Source organism: Copadichromis virginalis, linkage group LG16, assembly GCF_057382275.1.
Source record: "Copadichromis virginalis isolate Kocher_CV1m ecotype Utaka linkage group LG16, C_Virginalis_male_GT1.1, whole genome shotgun sequence".
NCBI lineage: Eukaryota > Metazoa > Chordata > Actinopteri > Cichliformes > Cichlidae > Copadichromis > Copadichromis virginalis.
Genome location: NC_140633.1, coordinates 27,581,586 through 27,602,775, shown reverse-complemented (window position 1 = coordinate 27,602,775; position 21,190 = coordinate 27,581,586). Strand labels below are relative to the sequence as shown.

Below are 21,190 nucleotides of genomic sequence, written 5' to 3'. Positions count from 1 at the left end.
GCCTCAAGGGCTAGGGATAGTGCTAGACTGTGTTACATGTCCTGTGCTGTGACTTTACACTTGCTAAATTATATAAATTAAAAATGGCAACATGCAAGCAAAAAAAAAAAAAAAACTTTTTCAAACTGTGGTTTGGGAGTGGCATTGATATAAACCTTTGCCTCACAGCACGATGCAAAACAGAAACGCAGAAGAGGTGCACAGCTGAAAAAGGTGAAAATAGTCTAAATACTGTAAGTATGGTGTGAACGCTGTGTTGACAGCCCAGAGAAAAAAAACATGCAGTAATTACTTGGTGCAGCATTTTCGTCAGTTTTGGCATTGGCAGTAGTTCAGAGGTATTTTGCTCGCACTCCTTCGCTTTCCCTTACTCTAGCTGCCTGCCAATAACTTTTTTTTATACTAATGGCCAATATAGTGCACCGTCACACTGCTCGTATATACAGTACATAAGGTCAGGATTAATCAAAAGTATTCATCGCCTATTTACTGGACTCCCAGTGTAAACACCAGGTGTGAGCTCATGCATGGTGGCGTGTGGAGCTGCTCTGCAGGCTGTTGGGAGTTTTATTGCATTTCCCAGAGAGGCGAATATGATGTCATCAACATGTGTCTCATCTACTGTTAAGACCCCATTTCCTCGTCTGACAGCTGAGCCACGGATAAGGAGTTTCTGTTCTCATCATACACTCAAGGAAAAGTTTCCTTCTGCGCTCCCACCCTCCCACGAGGTGTTTTCTTTTTTCCTTCTAACTCCAAAAACTAGCACTCGCTCTTTGTCTGCACCGTGCTGCTTTTCAGAACAAAACTCAACCACTGACATTTCATTTTTTCCCATTTTTATTTATAAAATGAAGGTGTTAAAAGTCTAGGAAGCATTCATCACTGGCAAGTGAGACTTCAAACATATTCATATCTAATAATAATTCTCCCTTTAAGACTGTCTAACAACAGAGTTTGTACAAGGCAAATAATTTAAGGACAATATTTTTAAAAAATGATTAAGTGACTACATATAACTATGACTTCCTGGCTTTGTGCACAGGCGTAAGACAGGTGCTTGTACCGACAGACATCTATACAGTAGTTAATATCACAATAATCCTGAACATTACTCTTCAAAAACTGGCTTTTGTTGAAACATAAATGTTTTGTACCATATGTTCGGCTCCATTAGTGCTGTGAAAATGTAATGGAATCAGAAGGTGAGTACAAAGTCCTGAAGAATCTGCTTTTTCGAGTAGATCATAACACTGAAGCCCTCCATCAACATGCCTGTGAACGCTTTAACGAAAGCAGTTCAGTGCAAATAATGGCGCCAAATACGATTCTTTTTCCTGGTTTGTTACATATAGACCACCGCAACAAATCCAACCTAGTTAGCACATGAAAATACAACATTTTAAAATGACATTTTTAAACCCAAGAAGAACATTTTTTAAAATATACAACAGATGTAACACAATCATATTATGTGACATTACATTTGTACCTATGTGAATGGAAACAGTTGTGAAGGAAAAACTGACATGTTGTGCGATGCTGTGTGGCGTCGCTGGCAGAACGTTATCGGCAGATAAGCGGTTTAACATATAAATTGCAAAAAAGTTGCTGTTTATCACATGTAGCACAGAGATAAAGACGGCTTACATCAGCTGTACTCTCGCTACTGGAAATGCTCCAGTTTCAGACCAACCACTCATAGGAGGGCGACTCACCAGCAGTGAACTAACCTGTGTTATTATCAATGCAAAATGGAGCAAAATGGATGTTACACAGTTTTTGGACTAGAGAGTCAGCTGGTTTAAAGACTTTTTAATGTCTAATCCATTTGCTAACATGCACCTTGGTAAGGTCATGTCTAAAAAGGCCGAGGGCCACAGTGCATAGTGTGAAATTGCTATACTACATTGTGCAGTACATTGTTGTTCAGTGTTAGAGCAGAAATGTAAAGTAATAAAGCTAAATAATGAGCCGGTGTTAAATGGATATAGCGCATTTTGATCTTTCACACGAGGGTTGAAAATGTTTTTACATTTTACAAATAAACACAGAAAGAAAAGATGTTATTGTATTGGTGAACAATTCATTTTGCTCTTATTCCCCCTTTCTTACATTTTAGCACACGGTGGAGAAACAAGACCATTTCTGCAGGAAAAAATGCAGCATTTTTGCCACAATGATGAAATGAGCACTAATTAAAAACAGGATTTACACCAGTGAGACACCAAATGTGTAGACCACCTGCATGAAACATTGTACCTGTTTTTCAACCCCTGATTCAAAACCTCAAATACATAAATGAGACATAAACTGTATATCAGCAATGTGTCCTTTCTGAGAGTTATCAGTATCTCCCACACAGGGGTTTGCAGTTTCTTTGGGCATCAGGGACACAGAGTGTAAGCACTCAAACAGGTTATACACCAGTACAAAGAAGTGAAGTCTCTGTGTTTCTATTACATGACATTGTGTATGCGTGTATTGTCATCTCATCCGGTTATATAACATGCAGGTAGGTTGCCTTGGTGTCCACCCCTATCACATTTTTGGCGGTGCATTTGTAAAATCCTGTATCCATGCTTGTCGGTTTTTGTATCACTAAAGAACCCTGAGGGCTAAGATAGTGGTTCCCATAAATGCGAGGCTGAGCCATGACCTTCAGCTGCATCAGGTCTGGTGTTTCCCAGGTAACTGTCGCCCGGGGTGTTGCTATGGTCAGGCAGGGCAGTTCCACAGCGACACCGGGGCGGGTGTAGGTCACAGGGGAGGGGCCTGTTGTGATGCGCGGAGGGTAGGCGATGACAATAACAGGAACTGTGATCACTGAAACTGAGGAAGAGTCATAACTCGTGGATCTGCAGGTGTAGGTGCCACGGTCGAACACAGAGGCCTGCTGCACTGTTAATGCTCCATCCTCTTGGACTAAGTAACGGCCTGAATCATCACTCTCACCCTGGGACAGCACCTTGCCACTGGGCATGGTCCATGTGAATGAGCTGCGGGTAAAGCCAGGTGTTTGAGAAGCAGGGCAAGGCAGGTGAAGGGTCTCTCCATTAATGATGCTCACAAGAGAGGCTGTTTGGGTGATCACAGTGGGCGCTGAGGCAGTGCCAGTTGAGGATGGGGGGCCAACTGGGTGAGGTGGTGAAGGCAATCTCGCTGCACTTTGCCGAGGCTTTTCAGTAACTGAGATTCTCGGGTAAAGCACAGGTGACGCTGGCTTTGAGCTTAAGGACTGCTCTGATTCCACTAACCCTCTTGAGAGCGGCACCTTTGTTAAACCAACCCTTTCTACCCTGTGTGGAGATCTGACCTCCTCCTGCTGGTCTGACACCTCCAGCTCCACCCGCATTGTTGTCTCTCCTTTCTCACTTCTCACTACACAAACCAAGACACCACCATCACTCCCTCGAACACCCCGCAGCTCTAAGGTACCATTTCGGTGCACAGTAAGACGACTGCCATAGTAGGGAGATGGCAACATGCCATTCCCAGGCAGAAGCCAGAACAGACGCGACTGACGGGAATTTTGGGAAGGGCATGGCAAAAAAATAGTTTGACCTTTAACTGCTTGCTGCTTCACCGCCGTTGCTACACCCAGTACTGTGTTGGGGGAGTTTTTAGCATCAGTATTACTACTTAACTCACCACCATTTCTGCTGTCAGTCCTTCCTAGATTACCGCTCCTATTAAAATCATCCCCTCTGTGTGTGCTTGTCCCAACTGCTTTATTAGACACAGTGCTACTAAAGCCTCCAGCATTTCTCGAATTACCACTTAACCTGCCATTTTCTCCGCTCGTATTAGCGTCATTACTAGCCTTTCCTGCAATGACTTCATTGATATTCCGTGCAGGATTTCTCTCAGCACTACCTTCTCTAACTGTGCTGCGACTGTTACCTACACTGTTGCTGTTGTGTATAATACTAGGTCTATTCATATTAATTCCAGTATTATCTGCTTTAGTGCTTACATTCCTAGCACGGTTCACCCCCACGCTGATTACGCTACTGCTCAGTTTTGTTGTAATTCCACTCACAAGTCCGTTAAATCCATTTTGACTATCATTCTTAAGGACAGGATTAGAGCTACTGATTGCCAAATTAACACCACTGCTTGGTACAATGTTTCTTATCCTCTCATTATCGTTGTCATTGCTGCTGCTGTTGTTATGCAGCTTGTCTGTGATTCCAGACAATCCATAGCGGATTATCCCCCCATTGTTAATGTTGTCCCCTGATCTGGTGTCAGTTCCACTATTATTGCTCCAACCTCCACCTTCCACTCGGCCACGCAATCCATAGGTAGGCGTCTCCACCTCAAGCCTGACCACCCTGCTCCTCTCCCCAGCTGAGTTGCTTGCTTGGCACGTATAGTTTCCCGTGTCGATCTTTTGAGCTACGCGCACCTCCAGAGTGCCATTTGAAACCACCACTACTCGTTCAAAATAATAACCAGATCCTAAACTTCGTGGGATAACACGGTTTGCAGGGTTGAACCACGTCACTGTAGGGGTAGGGTTTCCTGTGGCTCGGCACGGAATTCGGGCCGTTGCTCCCTGGCGTACTTTCATGACATGGTAGCTTCTGTCATCAGTAAAAGTTGGAACAGATGTCATCATAACCTTTACTTTGACCTTGAAAGGATGAACAGATGATTTAATTGTTTAGTGTTTTTAGTTGTGTAAAAGCTTCAGTTTGAAAGCACTCATAACTCATGCAGCTCATGACAAAGACTTTTAATTAAAATGATGAAGAAATTACTTGTCTTACCTTCATGGTGTCGTGGCCGCCTTGATTCTCAGCGTAACACGTATACTCTCCTCCTTCTCCAGCGCTTACTGCTGGAACCAGTAACGTCCCATTGCTGAACACTATTAGTCGTTGTTCTCGGCCTCCTCTGTCTTCCCCATGCAACACGCTGTTCACCATGGTTCCATCTGGTAAGGTCCAGTGGACAGCTGGGTCAGGCAGCCCTGATGCCTGGCAGTCCACCTGCAGAGGATCAGTGTTCCAGTGATGCATGATTTAAAAGGTTGTTGACTTTTTGTTTGGGATGAAAGCTGAAGTCGTAAGAAACATTATAAATGATAAATAACAACTACATGCTGCACTCTAAAACACATCTAAGCCACTACAAATTTCACACTCACACTAAAACACAGCTCATAAATCTTTAAATTAAAATAATTATTTTTAAAAAGCCCACACTTGCTTTGTTTGTTTTTTTCTTGACATTTTTCACCAAGCCTTTAAATATTGATGTGTGCTTTATTTTCTGCTGAAAAACACTGCTGATGATTCATAGCTGCACATTTATGCGTCGGCAGGTTTTTCTTTCTTTTTTGACCCAAATAATATAAAACATTTTTAGATCCCAACTTAAAACCTGAACTTTAGGACTCAAATGTACCAACCCTGGCACGAAATAACTCTAAAACTCAACAGTAAACTTATATAAGAGAGGGACAGTTCAGATTTAGACATTTCTTGCCAGACATTTTAAACAATACAGCATCAAATGAATGAATGAATTGAATTATTTCACGGGAAATATGCAGTGCAAACACTACAACTTAATAACAACCCAGATTCAAATAAAATTGAGTGAGAAACACAGACTGGAAATAAAATATTAATCGCTTGTGTGCATTTATCAAACAAACTTTGCATCAGAAGCGGCTGAGAATTGCAATTTAATTACATTTCTGTTTTTCTGCTCACCTTCAGTGGTTTCCCGACTGACACCATCTGAGTGAGCAGTTGTTTTGGTTCAATCGTGGCGGGTTTCGCAGCTACAGTAACACGCAGGAGGCGATAATCATCTGCGACCTTGTTCCGTGCAATGCACAGGTAGTCTCCAGCATCCTTCTCCGTTACAGCTTGGACTGACAAGGTACCGTTAGGATGCACCTTCAAACGCCGGTCAAAACTTTCATTCAAACGTAGATAATTAAATTAGATGAAGTACTATTAAAATCAACAACATATGTAGTGATACAAATGTGGACATTCCCAGTACCTTAAGTGCTGGTCCACTAGCTTCCTGCTGGGGGTCCTCCAGATAATGATAGGGGTTGGGTTGCCAGTTACGGAGCAGTGAAGCTGTAAAATCCCCCCTTGTGGGACAGTAGAACTAGATGGTGATGTAGAAATAATACGGGCTTTGCTAAAAGGGGAGAGGAGCAAGGGATTCAAAACAGTAGATGCTCTCCTGTCTGTAGGGGAAGCAACTCTTGTGTTGGTTATACTGGGTGAGACTTTATTCTTATTTATTGACCCCGTGGAGGGTGGGGAAAGGGAAGAAGAATTTGTTTTTTTGACACTGGTAAAGTGTGTGTGGGAGGCAGTGACTGTTTTATTAAATTTAGGTGATGAGTTCGAGGACCGGTAAGGGTTAGATGAGGAGTGAGAAGAGCTTGAGGTGAGCGACGTCTTGGATTTTTCCAAGGGAGATTTAGGGGAGCTAAATGGATTTGAGGGCTGGTTAGAGATACTCAGACCTGTGTCATTAATGAGTGATGAAGAAGGTGGCCTTTCAGTAGCAACAGCTTTTACTCCTTTATGACTTACTTCTCCCTGTCTTCTTTCTCCTTCTGCTCCCCCTTCAATTTTTAACTTCACTGTTCTCTTATCGGTCCCCACAGCATTACTTGCTGTGCACTCATAGCTCCCAGAATCCTTTGGCCCGACTTTTCGAATATGCAGTGTCCCATTGGTCAAGACAAAGAGGTTGCCGTGGAGAAACTGGGATGGGCGAACAAGGGTCCCATCTGGGATTCGCCAGCGGAGAGTTGGTGGAGGGGCACCTCGGGCTGAGCAGTGAGCATAAACTGGCCTCCCCGGAGACAAGAGCAGGTGTTCCTCTCTGGGTTGCTGTATCACCGGAGGTAACGAGGACACGTGTACACGCACAGAGGTGCTGGCAGCACCAGCTGAGTTGGAGGCCACGCAGCGATACACTCCTCGGTCACTGGGTAAAGTTACTGAGATATGAAGAGTTCCATTCGTGTCCACGCTGATTCGACTGGTGGAGGGGCCAGCAGATGTCATGACAGAACGATCTGGCAGAACCCACGAGAGCAGAGGGGCGGGAACACCATCCGCTTGGCACTCCAAGTGCACTTCTCCGCCCTGATGAATGGTGGCTTCTCTGTAACTAGCCAGCTGCATACGAGGGGGGCGAGTCCAAACTTCCAGGGTCGTTAGCAACCTGCCATGAAGAAGACGGGCAAAAAAAACCCCTCAATTTATGAAATATGCAAAGGCAAACACACAATGCATGACTCTATCAGAAATCACATAAGAGGCACCAAATCATACTTTATATATACAGGTTTGCATTACTGCGTATGTCACTGTTTGCTGTTATAACAACAGACTCAACAAGCATAACTGCACCACAATATACATTATGCTGAGTAATTTAATTACACATTACTGTAGGCTGATGTCATTAATATTAAAATACTGTGCCCTGTTGTCATTACACAACCATACTGTATGCATAACATATATCCGTAACCTCACCTATCACGACCCAGCATGCTTTGTGCACTGCAGATGTATGTGCCCCTGTCCTGCAGCTGAATATTCTGGATAACAAGGGTGCCATTTGACAGGACCTCAAAACGCTGAGCTCTGGAGTGGACTGACATCACCGCTCCTGAGTGAAAGACATACAGCAAGAGAGTAAGACAGACAGACGCACACAAAGAGAAGCAACGAGCAAAGAGAGTGAGGAAAAACGTTAAGAGGGTGAGAAAGAGACAGAGAGGAAAGGAGGAACGGGGGCACACCAAATGGCACAGCATGAAGTAAAGTCAGCGATGCAGTGCACAAAATGTTCCATTACTTGCTTGCGATGTCTTTCCCACATGGCAAGCTAGAGAAAAGCCTATTGTGTCCATGCCAGTGTATATGCTGGTTGTTAATGGGGTTTTTTTTTCATCACAGTAAAATGTGTTTGTATTCATTCATAGCACATATTAAAGCTGACGCTTATTTCCTTTAGCATTAGTGACCTCAGAGTGTAAACCTTTAATTACTCTGCTTTAAATGCAAAGTCAATAGATTTTAGACCATACCATACAGACATGCACATATGCAATAAACTGGTGAATGCGAAATAAGCACTGCTGCGTTTTCCAGCAAAATTAAAAGAATAAACATGAAGCCTGTTCCATGATTTGAGTTTATGCAACAGATTTAAAGTGGCGGTAAACTGGATTACACACTGACATAGCTCAGGGTGTTTTGTTTAAGGTATGTTAGAATAAATGCATGCTGCAGTGTGCACACCTGTGGCGACTTTAATCCACGTGATGGTGGGTTTTGGTTCTCCTTTAGCTTCACAAGTCAGCCTGGCAGTGCTCTCTGCTGGGAATGACACTGTCCTGACGTGCGGGTCTGCAATCCTTGGTCTGGATCTCACGACTGGAGCCTACAAGAGCACATTAAATCACAGGATAATGAATTTGACTCCTTTAAAATATTCAAACCTTTAAAGATATCTGGGATTCACTAATGAAACATTTTAAACTTTACAAGTTTAAAATGTTTCATTATGTTGGCCTGAATTAGGTTGGCCATTGAGTTTCATTTTCTTAACTAAATAGCCAGTGACTGGAGGGCTTCCAACAACCTACAGCAAGCAGGCCAATTAAAACACATTTGTGAAGTTATGAATCAGCATGAAAAGTCTGATTCACAGGGGCTAATTAAAAACTGCCAGTTTGTAAAATGTTTCTTATTGCTCTTTTTTTTTTTTTTTTTATTAAATAGTGATATTGTGGAATAAGATATATAATATAGCTTCACAGTGATCTCAGACTTAGAGTTTTTGTTGGTGGACTGAGATTTTTAATCTACTGAGGCTTGCCAACAAGGCCTGTAAATTAATTAACAATTGATTACTTTAAATCCCATGGGATTAGACTCACATAATGCATAACAACACATAATGCTATTGATTGTGGAACACGTGTTTTTAATTTTGTTTTTTTCTTTAGATCTCTGACAGAGCTCTGGAGAATCCATGAAATTGTAGAATTGTCATAAACATCCTTTAATTTTAATTGCAGGTCATGTGGATAGAGATTAGACTGTTTGGAGATCTAGATTTTGCCCCAAGGGCTTGCAGAGTTGGGTGTAGTGTGTGTGTGTGTGTGTGTGTGTGTGTTGTTTTTTTCTGGGTCAGCCAACTCTGGTTTGGAGCATCAGAGGCACTCACTTGGTAAAGAAATGTTAATGTGAGTTGTGTGTATATAAACTGCAAATTACATTTAAAAGTGCACTTAAAGAAATTACCCACTGCATAAATTACTAAATGACTAAAAGCAAGTAAAAATGGGGAAACATTAATTTGCAATTGAATTAACACTAGAAAAGAACAAATGGTGGTCCTAGTTTGGCTGTTATTCTCTTTGTAGTGTGTGTGTGTGTGTGTGTGTGTGTGCGCGTGTGTGTGTGTGTGTGTGTGTATGTGTGTGCTTGCCTTAAAGCCCATTTTGGGTAGCACTACCTATAAAATAGAAATGTTATTTGAATTCATTTGGACTCACCCCAGGAGCCACAGGGAATGAAGGGGACCAGTTAGTCCTGCTGCTGTGTGAATCTGGAATTGAATTAGCGCCGGCGTTTTTCCAGTCAGTGGGGGGCCGACTCTGGTTTGGAGCACCAGAGGCAAGCCTCTCTCTGGGGTCAGCTAGGTCGATGCTTGGCCTCTCCCGGGATGATGTTTTGGTATTTGCTGATGTCATTATTGCAGCGGTACTGGAAAGTGTGCTAGGCGTAGCTGCCCTAGAAGTTGAGTGAATTTTGGCTGAAACTGTAAATGTTGGAGTAGTGGTAGTAGTAGTAGTAGTTTTAGTAGTTTCAGATGTAGTAGAAGCAGTAGCAGTAGATGGAGGGTTAAGAAATCGGGACGTAACAATGAATGAGTTTGAAGAACTACTAGTAGTAGTGCTAGTATCGGTAGTAGTTGAAATCAAAGCATTATTATTAGGGTTTATTGTAGTGGTAAAGAGTTCAACTACAGGAATAGTAGCGGGAGTAGTAGGTGTAAGAATAGGTGTAGCAGAGGTAGAAGCACTTGCAGTATGTCTGGTAGTGCTAGATGTTGGAATAATAGTCCTAGCAAATATGGTGGAACTTGTAGTCCTAGGATTAATTGCAGTTGTTGTGGGAAGCTTGTACTCATTAGTCATAGCAGAAGATGTACTTTTAGAGCTGCTGGCATTTGTATTAGAATAAACCTTTTTAGGGGCAGTTGTAGGATTTGTTATGGTTTTTGCAGTAGCTGCACTGGAAACTGAAACAAGGGAGGAGTGAGTTGCTGGAGAGGAAGACTGATATAGTATGCTCACAAAATTCTTCCCCAGCTTTTCACTGTGTTTGTTTGGGGGTGTGTCAATATGCTTGCCTAAGGCTGTTTGTGTTTCTGTGTGTTTGTGTATACTGTGTGCTAAGGTATGTGTGCCTGGCACATGTGTTTCTGAAATGACAAAATTAGAATGAGTGGGTGCTGGTGTGCTGAAAAGAGTGGACTCTTCACTGTCTGGTATCTCTTCCCTGTCTGGTCTCTTGCCTGAGTGAGTCATTATAGCTGTAGGTGTGTATCTGTTTGTATACGAGGGGGAGGGAGTCTGTGAGGGGGAGGAAGATGATGAAGCAGAGCCAAAAAGATTCAGAGCAACATCGTTTGGAGCAGTCTTAATATGGTCTCTCTGTGTCGACAAAATTCCCGCAGATGTGGCTGTTGAGACCAGTGACAACATATTGATTTGATTTGTAGTGGTGTCAGGTGTCACAGCAGGGGTTATTGGGTTTGTGGGTTCCAGGGGACGTTGGTTTGGGGTCAAAAGTTGCACCCTGGGCCTGTTGATGATTCGTCTCCGCTGTCCAATCTTCCTGTGTGAGTTCCGAGGTCTTTGGGGGCGGGAGTTCGGCACCAAATTAGGGAAGAACCGCTGTCGGGGATTCTGTGGTCTCGTTCTTGATGGATTGGGGTTCACTTCTCGCTCATCTCCTTCAACTGGTTCTGGGACAATTTCATTTGTTCCTGTCACTGGACAAGATGTGACCGGTTCTTTCCGTGTCACTGCGTTTGCTGCTGTCTGTGTTTGTGAACCCGGTATCTCTGCCTGCCTGAGTGTGTCTGTCTCATTCTCTATCTGTTTTTCTGTTGACCTCTCTGTACCTTCTTCTGTCTCAGAGTCTGTTTCAGTCTCTGTTTTTATCTCTGTTTTTGTCGGGCTTCCTGTGTTAACAGGTTGAATGGGCTGTAACTCTTCCTCCTGAAGAACTATATCATCAACAGACGACCCTTCAGTTTCTGCTTCCACTCCTGCTGCCTGACCTCTACCTCTATCTGTATCATCATCTTCCTCGTGTTCTATCGTGACTCTGTCTTCAGCTTCTTGGACCGGTGCAGCTGTGGGCTTTTCTGTTGTGATAAGTTGGCCACGATTAGCGAGAGCAGTCCTTTGACGTATCTTAGCCAAAAGGTCAGCCCATTTCTGCGGATCTATCTTTTTTTTGCTCGTGCTAACTCTACGTTTGTTCTCAAAGAGGTTTCTTCTCTGGTCTGTGGATGAAAAAGCTGCACCGCCTCGTCTCCGGGAGCCTTCTCTTACAGGCCCACGTCTTCGTGGGTTTCCAATCGGATTGCGTCTGTTTGGGGGTCCCTGAAACGACACTGGGCGTTTTCTATTTCCAACAGTCGCCTCTTCCACTTCCTCTCCGTCCCCTGATCCTTCATTCATGTCACGTAATAAAGGAGCTCTTATCCTGGTTGACCGGCCAGCAGCAGACTGTGGTCCTCTGGGAAACGAAGTCCTAAGTGCAGGGATATGCTGTGAATTTAATATCAGCTGCACTGACAGAGCATCTCTACCATAGTGGTTGACTGCAGTGCAGCGGTAATGACCACCATCCCTCAGGGAGGGGTTAGGCAGATAGAGACTCCCATTTGTTTCTATGGTGAGTCCACCTGGCACAGCAGTTCCTCGGCGTACCACATTTCCATTTGGCAAAATCCAGCTTAAATAAGGCTCTGGTGAACCAGACATCCTGCAAGGCAAACTGACAGGTTCTCCAACTGTCCCTGTGACAGGAGGCCCCACTTGCTCTCCTAAATGCGGAACAGAGGACTCCTCCACTGCCAGATGCAGAGGAAGAACATCTACGTCCCTTCCAGCCCTGGCAACGCAGTAGTAAATCCCAGCATCTGACAGTTGTACATTTTGTAGCAGTAAAACAAAGCCTGAAGCCCGGAGCCTGCCATCTAGGGTGCTGGAGGGGGAGAGGAGTTCAGATCCATCTGGGAGAATCCACTGTGCTTTGGGGTTGCCAGAAGTGAGAATTGGGCAGGGTAGCTGTACTTTACTGCCTGCTACTGCTGCCAGTGCTGTGGTAGTATGATTAGTTGAAATCAGCACCCAAGGGTGAGAAGCAGCAGAGGATGATGAGAGTTGAGAGGTAGGGTCAAGATGAGCAGAAACTCTTGTTGAGTATATAAGCTGAACCTTATGTCCATTAGACTGCGCTCTGTTTAGCTGAATGCTAATAGCTGGCTGCATTAACCACTGAGGCCTGGCTTTAACAGAAGCTTTGACTCCAGTGTGATAATATCCATCTGTCTCTGCTGCCTGCCTATAGCGGTAGGCCAACGCTGGGGATTTACTCAGCATGATCTCCCTCTCGAGGCGAACTGCAGTCTCGCTGTAGTAAGCCAGAATCCTCCAAAGTTTCTCATAGCTCTGTCTCTCCACGGGGCACTCCAGAGAGAGCGAGAGAGCAAGAGGAAGAGGAGAAGATGAGGACACGGAGAGATCTGGAGGAGGAGCAATATCTTGGGAGTCGGATGATTGAGTGATGTTGCAACTCAGATCAACACTGTACCCTTGCTGGTCAGACAAACCCAGTGAGGCACTGCCTAAGGGCTCTCTGAAGGTCTCACTTGATTTAATTTCACTGGGTTCTGTCCCTAAAGGTGCCTCTTTTCCTGGAGACGGGATCACTGGTGAATTGCACGTTAAAGCAGTCTGTTCAAGCAAGCCCTGCCCTTGAAGTGAATTGGGGGATGTACATAATGGACACTGTGGGCCACCAGGACATTTCATCAAGCCTAATTGAAAGAGGGAAACAGAGAAAATGATATCACAAAAGACAGCCTTACCATATCTAATGTCATAGCAGCTATGCAAATACACAATAGCACGTTTTAGCTCTTTCAACATATAACTGCATATTATAGTCATTTATTAGTCATGGCAGCATATTTTAAGCATTCATTACACTTTATATCTCTTACTAATTAGGTATGGTTACTTAATTTACACATAAATCAGAAATATGCATCACTTCATTACTACACAGGAATCATTAGCCTGTATTTCAGTGGACACACATCAGTGCTGTCATCATGGATTAGTCATGGCAAGTTAAGTCTGGCATATCAATGAGACACATTTCACGGCCTAGCTTTCTCTCACATCTCAATAACAGCCACAAAACACACTGGAAGATAATGGGGAGAAACAATGAATAATTTGTGACAAAAAGCAGGTGGAGGGCGGTAGTGGCCAAAGGTTCTCAGATAACAAAACCAGATGCATTAAAATGAATGGTTTTGGCATGCAGCTCTCGGTCTCGGCTTATAAAGTGGAAATATCAACAAAACAATCTTCTGTTTCTCAGCCCGTTCCCAATGTTCCTTCTCACCTTATCTATTTCTTCTTCTGAACACGTTAGAGAGACAAAACAATAAGTGTAAACAAATGATTTTTTCAGTAATGGCAGTCACCTGGGTGAGCCAGAGTCCAAGAAAGAAACCAGTTCATCCTGCAGTCACAGCTCCACGGATTAGCCTGCAGCATAAGAGTTTCCAGCAGAGGTGCTGTTGCTAAAGCGTCTTTGGGCAGGGTGGTTAGACTGTTGTTGGAGAGGTCCAGGTGTCTAAAGAAAGGGAAGAAGAAAAAACTGATATGAAAACAGAGGGAAAGCAGAGTCTGAATCAAAGCAGATGGCTGCTTGGACTGAATTTAAGTTAACAATTACTGTGTTGCCCTCACTCTCAGGACTACCAGCAGAACTAAATCTGGTTATACTTTTAAAACCAGATTTCCCTCGCACTGATTATTACATTGAATGTTTGAAGTGTACAAGCTCACCTGAGTGTGGAAAAGTAATATGTATTCAGTAGGGACAATGTGCATAGAGTGTGAGGGTGCAACTGATGCAGCCTGTTTCCTTGTAGACGAAGCAGCCGGAGGCTAGGCAGCTGGAGCAGGGCCCGGGGGTGGATGTGCTGGAGGAGGTTGTGATCCAAATACAGGCGGAGCAGTGAGGTCAGGCCAGAGAAGGTCAGCGATGAAGAGATCTCTCTCAGCTTGTTATAGCTTAGCTTTAGTATCTGTGGGAATAAAGGAAATGAAATGAGCAGAAGGAATGGAGGATTAGGACAGACATCTAAGGCTGATTTAAAAGGAAAAGAAAAGTCGGTTACTGGACACCACATGCTGGCAACATGAGTCTATAACATGAGAATAAAGAGATGTGTAAAAATCCAAGTAGAAACAACTTATCCTGAGTAATTTTTTTAAAATACAGGCAAAGATTTCAAGAAAATAGTTAAAACATTTACAAAACTACTGCTGACAGCATATCCAGATGAAATATTCATGCTGTGCATCGGGTCAAACTAAAAGGATATCCTAGAACTGGCGGGGTTTCTCATTATCCAAATGTAAAATTTAGCACTTTCCCCAAAAGGAAACTGTAAGAAATCTATTGCTATTCCAGCCATGTGTGAAGATCCCACCAGAAATTTAAGAAGGCGCACCATGAAAATCAGGTTGTGGAATTTTGTTTCTGTGAGGCTTACATTAAATCTGCCCTCTGGGGAGGCTACTGAGCTGGAAGAGTTCCAGCTGCTGACGGATCAAGCATGTGAAGACGTCAGCACATGAAAATATGGATCCTATTACCACAGAACGGCAAATATATCAGCATCTGCCTGGGAGATGAAGGGAACAATTGCTAGTTGAGTAATATCACTTCCCCACGGACTGCTAACTCTGCCCTCAGGTTGCTTCTCAAATGTCCAGTGTGTTTCCTGTCACCAAGCAGTGAAACGAATGATGATTGCTAAATTATGCATCACTTATAAAGAAATTAGGAAAAAAATGCTGACGTTTTGAATCTACGAAATGATGACTGTTCGCTTTGATTGATTAATTCTAGATTAGTTTTGCAGATCAGAGCTTTAGCTAATGAATCGGTTTAATATTAATAGTATGACTGCAGGATTTGGGCACATTTATCAGTGTAGCGTCGTTTCTAAATTACACCAAACCTTTTTGACAAATACTATTTATCTTGATAATCATACATTACTGGCGTTATCAGTAACAGAAACCTTCTTTGACAAGCGGTTTTAATGTTAATCTCTCATAGTTAGAGTGTTATTAAGAGTGTTAATTACAAGTATTTCAGATGTTACTGGTCTACTGTATCGTAACTTTTTATCTCCACTGTCACAAAATGTTGTCTCTCCTACCCATTAGGGTGTTGAGGCGACTGTTTGTTGTAATTTGGCGTTTTATATATAAAACTGCCCACTCTCTGTTTAATTAGATTCACTAACCCCAGTGAGAAAGGTCAGAAGTATTGTCTTTCTCCTCTTCCTGTTTACCTGTAGCGATTTCATGTCTCTGAACGCTGCATCTGGAAGATGATGGAGGTCATTGCTGTGAAGCATCAGAAGCTCCACCCTCCTTAACCCAGCCAAAGACCTGTCATGGAGGTTCCTGATGCTGTTAAACCTGCCAGAGAACAAAACACCATCTGTATACTTTAAAAAAAAAATTCCTGTGTTGACTGATTTAAAAAAAAAGAATAAAAAACACCCAAAAAAGCTTTAGCTCGTTATCACTGATATGTTACATATGTGTGAGCAGCATACTTTGTTCTTTTGGATGTATGTGTGTTTCCATACCCTAAGTTTATGCGTCTGGTGTGTGCAGGCAGACCGGGAGGTATAGCGAGCAGTGAGCGGAAGGTGCAGTGGACTTCATTGGCCTGGTAGCAATTACAGGTCCTGGGGCAGGACTTGCTCGTGGGCACAACAAGTGCCAGCATCAGGAGAGCCAGTAAAGCCGCAAGCACATTCACTCCCCGATTCATTTTCATTTACTAGAGGAGACAGTACACTATCACTGCAAAAGAGGAAAAGGAAGTCAGGAATAATGGAGAGAAGCAAAGAGCACCAAAATTTCTCCAACAACTTCTGTCAAAATAACCTCTTTCCTTTTTTTAAGTAGAGACCACAGTGCTACTCCTCACACTTTTACTTATACTCAAGCCACAGAGCCATGCTGGAACACCGCACCTGTCTTAAAGGTGAGATATTTAAGTATAAGACATACAGACGCGCATGCGTGTGCTTAAGTAGTTAGCGGTGTGGCTGATGCGATATATGAATGAAGGTTTAAGTCAAAGGGCGCATTAGGAGGCTAGAAATACTCCCGCCCTCTCCCTCGCTCGCTCTGTTACTCTCACCCAATCGCAAAATTAACATAAAAACGCCAAACATTTAAATTCAACAGACCAACTATAGAGCTAAACATGAGAAAGCTTTTCGACCTATAGTTAAAATTTAAGTAAATCATGCTGATGAGCAAGAAGCATTGGAGATAAATAGATTCTTTTACCGCGTTTCACAACATACCTTGAAATCCTTCGGTCCGGGGGAGTTAATCATTTAATGGAATTATTCATTTTGACCATCAAACGCTGACTTTAATCCAGCTGCACGGTTCGGAAATTTAAAAGCAAATTTATGCAGTTTATCCGCCCATCAGGTCCGATACTTGGAGTGAATTCCCAAGAAAGTTATCACCTTAGAAGAGAGCCAAGAAAATCCTGAAAAGTAATATCACTTTTTTTCCAACTCCACAAAACTTTTTTTTAAAGTATGTTAACAACATCCAGAGTTCTTCATGCGTCTCTACAAAAGTAGAGCGGCAGGAGCGGCAAGCGGACTATTTGCATAAGCGTCTGGCGCTGTGTGAATGTGTGCGAGCGTGTGTTTGTGTATGGGACAGTGGATGTGTATTTGGAAAGGGGGACTGGACTGAAGTGCACCGAGTGACGCTCGGGGAGAAGGGTCCATCCAAGGAGGGGCTTTCTCTGGAAACCCAGAGGTAACAAGTTACCGCGTTCGGGCTGCTGCTCCTCTCAAATGCGTGTAGCTGTCAGAAAATAACGCCAAAACTCATTTGCAAACTCTTATGTCGGATAAAGGCTCTTATAACTTCTCTAGGAAGTTTAACTTAGGTCATTTTTTCTATATAATTTTAATTTCGAGAGGGCTTCTGGCTTTTACTTATTTCATTTAATCTTACTGTCTGAACAGTTTTTAAATTTAAGCTGCAGAAATGTGGAAATTTGTGAACAGTAAATATTGTCATTTGATCTGACATCAAAAATAAGCTCATTAATAGGATAGAGTCTAAAAAAACAAACTATGAGGTATCCATCTGAGCCTCCTTATTACTATATTATAGTAAATATGATTTTGACCTATTGCCATTAAGATGGCTTCTCCACTCTGCCAGAAGATTATTCTGGTGAAAAAAATAGTAAACTTCTGTATTTAACTAAATTTAATGTAATATTAATCAAAGATATTGGGCAATGAAAAAAGTCTGAGCACACAAAATACCATATTACCCTCACCGAACCATTAAACGCACCCATGATACCAAAAATTACACAGAAGACATGACCTCTGTCTCTTCATTGGCCCTTAGGCTGTCTCTGATGTACACATTTGGGTTAGGATCTACATCTTATTCTAATCCATCTGATGTGTCACAACTTTTTCAAGGACACTGAAGCAGAAGCTGAACTGCAACTTGCTTAATTGGGAGATCCTCTGTTGGTAACATGTGGTTCCATATTTTCAAGTTCCACTAAAAATTTATCTAATTTTCAGGCACCACGTGGCGATTACACCTCCTTCTGTGAGACTTAAATGAAGGGACAGCAAAAATAGACTGATGCTCCTCAGCTGTTGTCCCCTTTAAGTAACCCCACCCCCATTTGTCACAGTAAGTTAGTGACAAGCGAGTACACCTGGCAGAGGCTCTTTGCATTCCTTTAGGTCATTAAAGCGATATTTCTGAGAGAGAAAAAAATCACCTTATTTACCCTGGACAGAAAAACTGCTTGAGTTTCTAGGTCTCTCAATAAACTTTTCCAGCACAACTGAAAGGTTTTGTTTTTTTTTACTCACCACAGGGGGCAGCAGTACTGAAGTGCAGCAGCAGATGTGCAAATAAGGTCACCACTGAAAAGTTTTGAAGAATTCACATCAGCTTCCTGAATAATGGATTGTTGCTCTAATCCTGAATGACTGTTCATACCTGCTGGCTTGACAGTCGACAAGTGAACATCCGCAGACATCTGAGTGGATGGGATTTGATGCTTTACATTCACCAGCAAAATTCCCTCTGATGTTTTTCAACAGATGATCCAGTCTTCACCACCTTATAACCCTTGTCTCTGCAGGCAGTGTTGGCCTGTGAGAGCTTAGCAGCTCTCACATGCTGCACCGATTCCCTGTAGCTGTAATATGACTGTAAAAAGCATTAGGCCCAGTCCCAGCTCACTTCATTACAATACTTATCACTGTTATTGGAATGTATTGGACCATAATAAATGAATCACTGTCTGTCTAACTGGAAACAAGTAAGGAATGAAGACATAATGTAATATAAAGGCTCCTTGGGGGAAGAGAATGAATGAAGGGAGTCAAGAGAAAAAAAGAGGAGCAAAGAGAATGAGGGTTAAAGGCACTATGCTTTTGGCTTATGGAGAATGACCCACACTATTAAGTAAATGGTTTACATGCTGCATAAACAATTAGCTCCCGTCCCTTAGCTTCTTTTTTTTTATCACCAGTTATAGGCTTGGTTTTTGTGTTTTTTCAGTTTTGTAAAGTGAAACATGGCATCTTTACCTCAAATGTCCAATTTTCTGTATTTAACAAGTGAGGAAATAAAGGATGCTATCAGCGATGCTATTTGTGTGCTATCGGCACACAGAAAATAATATTTACCGCTCTCAGGCCCCTGGTTCTAAGAATAAATAAATATTTTAGTTCGAGAAGCTGGCGGCCAAGAGTTTTGAGGTATTTACTGACAAATTTCTCTGAGCTGAATTGAAAGCTGCAGTAATACACTAGACAAAACCAGGTCATACAAAAAAAAAAGACACCCATCCTGTCAATAACACAGAGTTACCACAAAGTGTGTTTCTCTAGACCTAACAATTTCCCTCAAACCCCCTAGTCCCTGCACCAAGCAATCACATCTGTCCACCAAATGCTTGGAGATGAAACTGAAATCCTTCATCATCATGCCTGCCAACACCAAAAATGTCAAAGTAAAGGAGCCCTACCAGAATATACTGTATGTAATTTTAATTTGTACCCAGCCATTGCTGGAAAAAAAAGATCTCATTTGCATGTTACTAAGGCAAGGCAAGGCAAGGCAAGGCAAGGCAAGGCAAGGCAAGTTTATTTGTATAGCACAATTCAACAACAAGGTGATTCAAAGTGCTTTACAGAGACAGGAATGCATTGCTTGCTCACTCCACAGCCTGCAGTCACTTCAAGATAAAAATTAGATCCCCTCACTTTTGCACGCTTAACCTCTTACAAGTGTAATTTTCATTTACTAAAAAAGGCAATTTTTCCAACCAAATTGGTTCCGTAGAAGAGACCTGGGCTGCTGGGAGTTTGTCAAACTGCATTTAAAAGACTCTGAGAACATGAGAGGAAAAAAGTAATTTAATGTGATGAGTTAAAGTCTGAACTATCTGGACAAAACTCCAAATACTATGTCTGGCAAATCCCAGTAAATGTAACGATGTTCATAGGAATGCTTAAATGCAATACAGATCGAAGCCTGCAGACTGCAGAGCAGAACCTGCGCGATGGGTGCAGGGAATGCATTATCTTTGAAGACGCTCTGTTCCAGGACAGACACGACCTGAGATTGGAGTGATGTTTCACCTTTCGGCACAACAGTGAACCAAAGTAATCAGCCATGACAGTACTGCAGTGCAATGGCCATCTGCAAATCTTCCAAAGATTTAAATACTTTTAAACTGACTATTTTGATTATTGGTAAACTTTAAATGAATTTAAATAAAATTCTATTTGTAAAGGCATCTTAAAGCTTTTTGAAGGAACTTTTCTGTATTCTGGTTCTGTTTGTCTCTCTTGGTGAGATTTTTTAAGAAAGTACATTGGTCATCAGTGCTGTCTAATCTCCTGGGTTTGGTGTTATCTAGGTCAACTACTGGAGTGCTGACTCATGAATTCAGGAAGTATACAGCTCCAGGAGGAGAGAAGTTTGCTGATACTGTCACGGCTGGCGGAGGGAGCCGTGTGGTGTGGAGGAAAAGGAGGACCCAAGATGCAGCGAACTGATGACAGAGTGATGTTTATTTACAAGGTGGTGGTGGTGGCAAAAACAGGCAACTCAACATGAGCAATTACAAACCTAAACTGGGAGAAACTAAAGACAAACCTGAGACCATACAAAAGGGGTGCGGGGCAGAGAGACGCAGAGACAGGAACGAAACACCATAGAATGCAGAGCTACACGGAGGAACGCAGTGATACATGGATGAACGCAGACGAGCCGACGAGGAGCACAGGCAGACACCAACTATAAATACACACACCAGGTAATGAGGAAATGGCACACAGGAGGGGACACAGCTGGAACTTAATGGGCATAACGAGACACAGACCTACAAAGTAAAACAGGAAATCTAGAACCCGAACCGGACACAAGGGGGGAGGACACAGAATAACTAGAACAGAGGGAAATAGTCACAAAACACAAAACGCTGGGTCAACGACCCAGGACCATGACAGATACATAATTTCAAATCATGTACATTATGTATTCTTTTTCAGCTGTCTTTCATGTATGAAAAGAAAAACTTTTTGAAAGTCCTGGGAGAGAAAAATCTGTGCATTTCATTAACTCTCAATTCTTGTTTTTCATTATTCAATTTTCTTTTTTTTTCAGCATTTTGGTTCTTTAATTGCTGTACATGTTCTCTGAGTTCCCCTGTGTTAGTAAAGCTGGCATGATAAAAATATA

The 21,190-nt window shown here is 42.6% G+C and overlaps 1 protein-coding gene across 1 annotated transcript; it reads right to left on the bottom strand.

Moving 5' to 3' along the window:
* Positions 1-837: 837 nt before the first annotated feature.
* LOC146690984 (matrix-remodeling-associated protein 5-like) lies at positions 838-16,196 on the bottom strand. The gene is made up of 11 exons (XM_085434228.1): positions 16,003-16,196; positions 15,700-15,829; positions 14,177-14,418; positions 13,810-13,961; positions 9,566-13,131; positions 8,304-8,445; positions 7,533-7,668; positions 6,025-7,215; positions 5,727-5,934; positions 4,776-4,997; positions 838-4,639 (listed from the first exon to the last, which is right to left on the bottom strand). Exons 1-11 carry the CDS (start codon positions 16,194-16,196, stop codon positions 2,501-2,503), a joined length of 8,322 nt encoding a protein of 2,773 aa, XP_085290354.1. The 3' UTR covers positions 838-2,500.
* Between the last annotated feature and the right edge of the window lie 4,994 nt (positions 16,197-21,190).

What these genes read in the sequence shown, in the direction of transcription:
- LOC146690984 (XM_085434228.1), bottom strand. Translation starts at nt 16,196, where the DNA reads ATGAAAATGAATCGGGGAGTGAATGTGCTTGCGGCTTTACTGGCTCTC. An exon ending in TATTACTTTTCCACACTCAG is followed by an intron (nt 13,962 to 14,176) that starts GTGAGCTTGTAC and finishes CCCTTTCTTTAG; the next exon opens with ACACCTGGACCTCTCCAACA. An exon ending in CAGTCGGGAAACCACTGAAG is followed by an intron (nt 4,998 to 5,726) that starts GTGAGCAGAAAA and finishes GATCCTCTGCAG; the next exon opens with GTGGACTGCCAGGCATCAGG.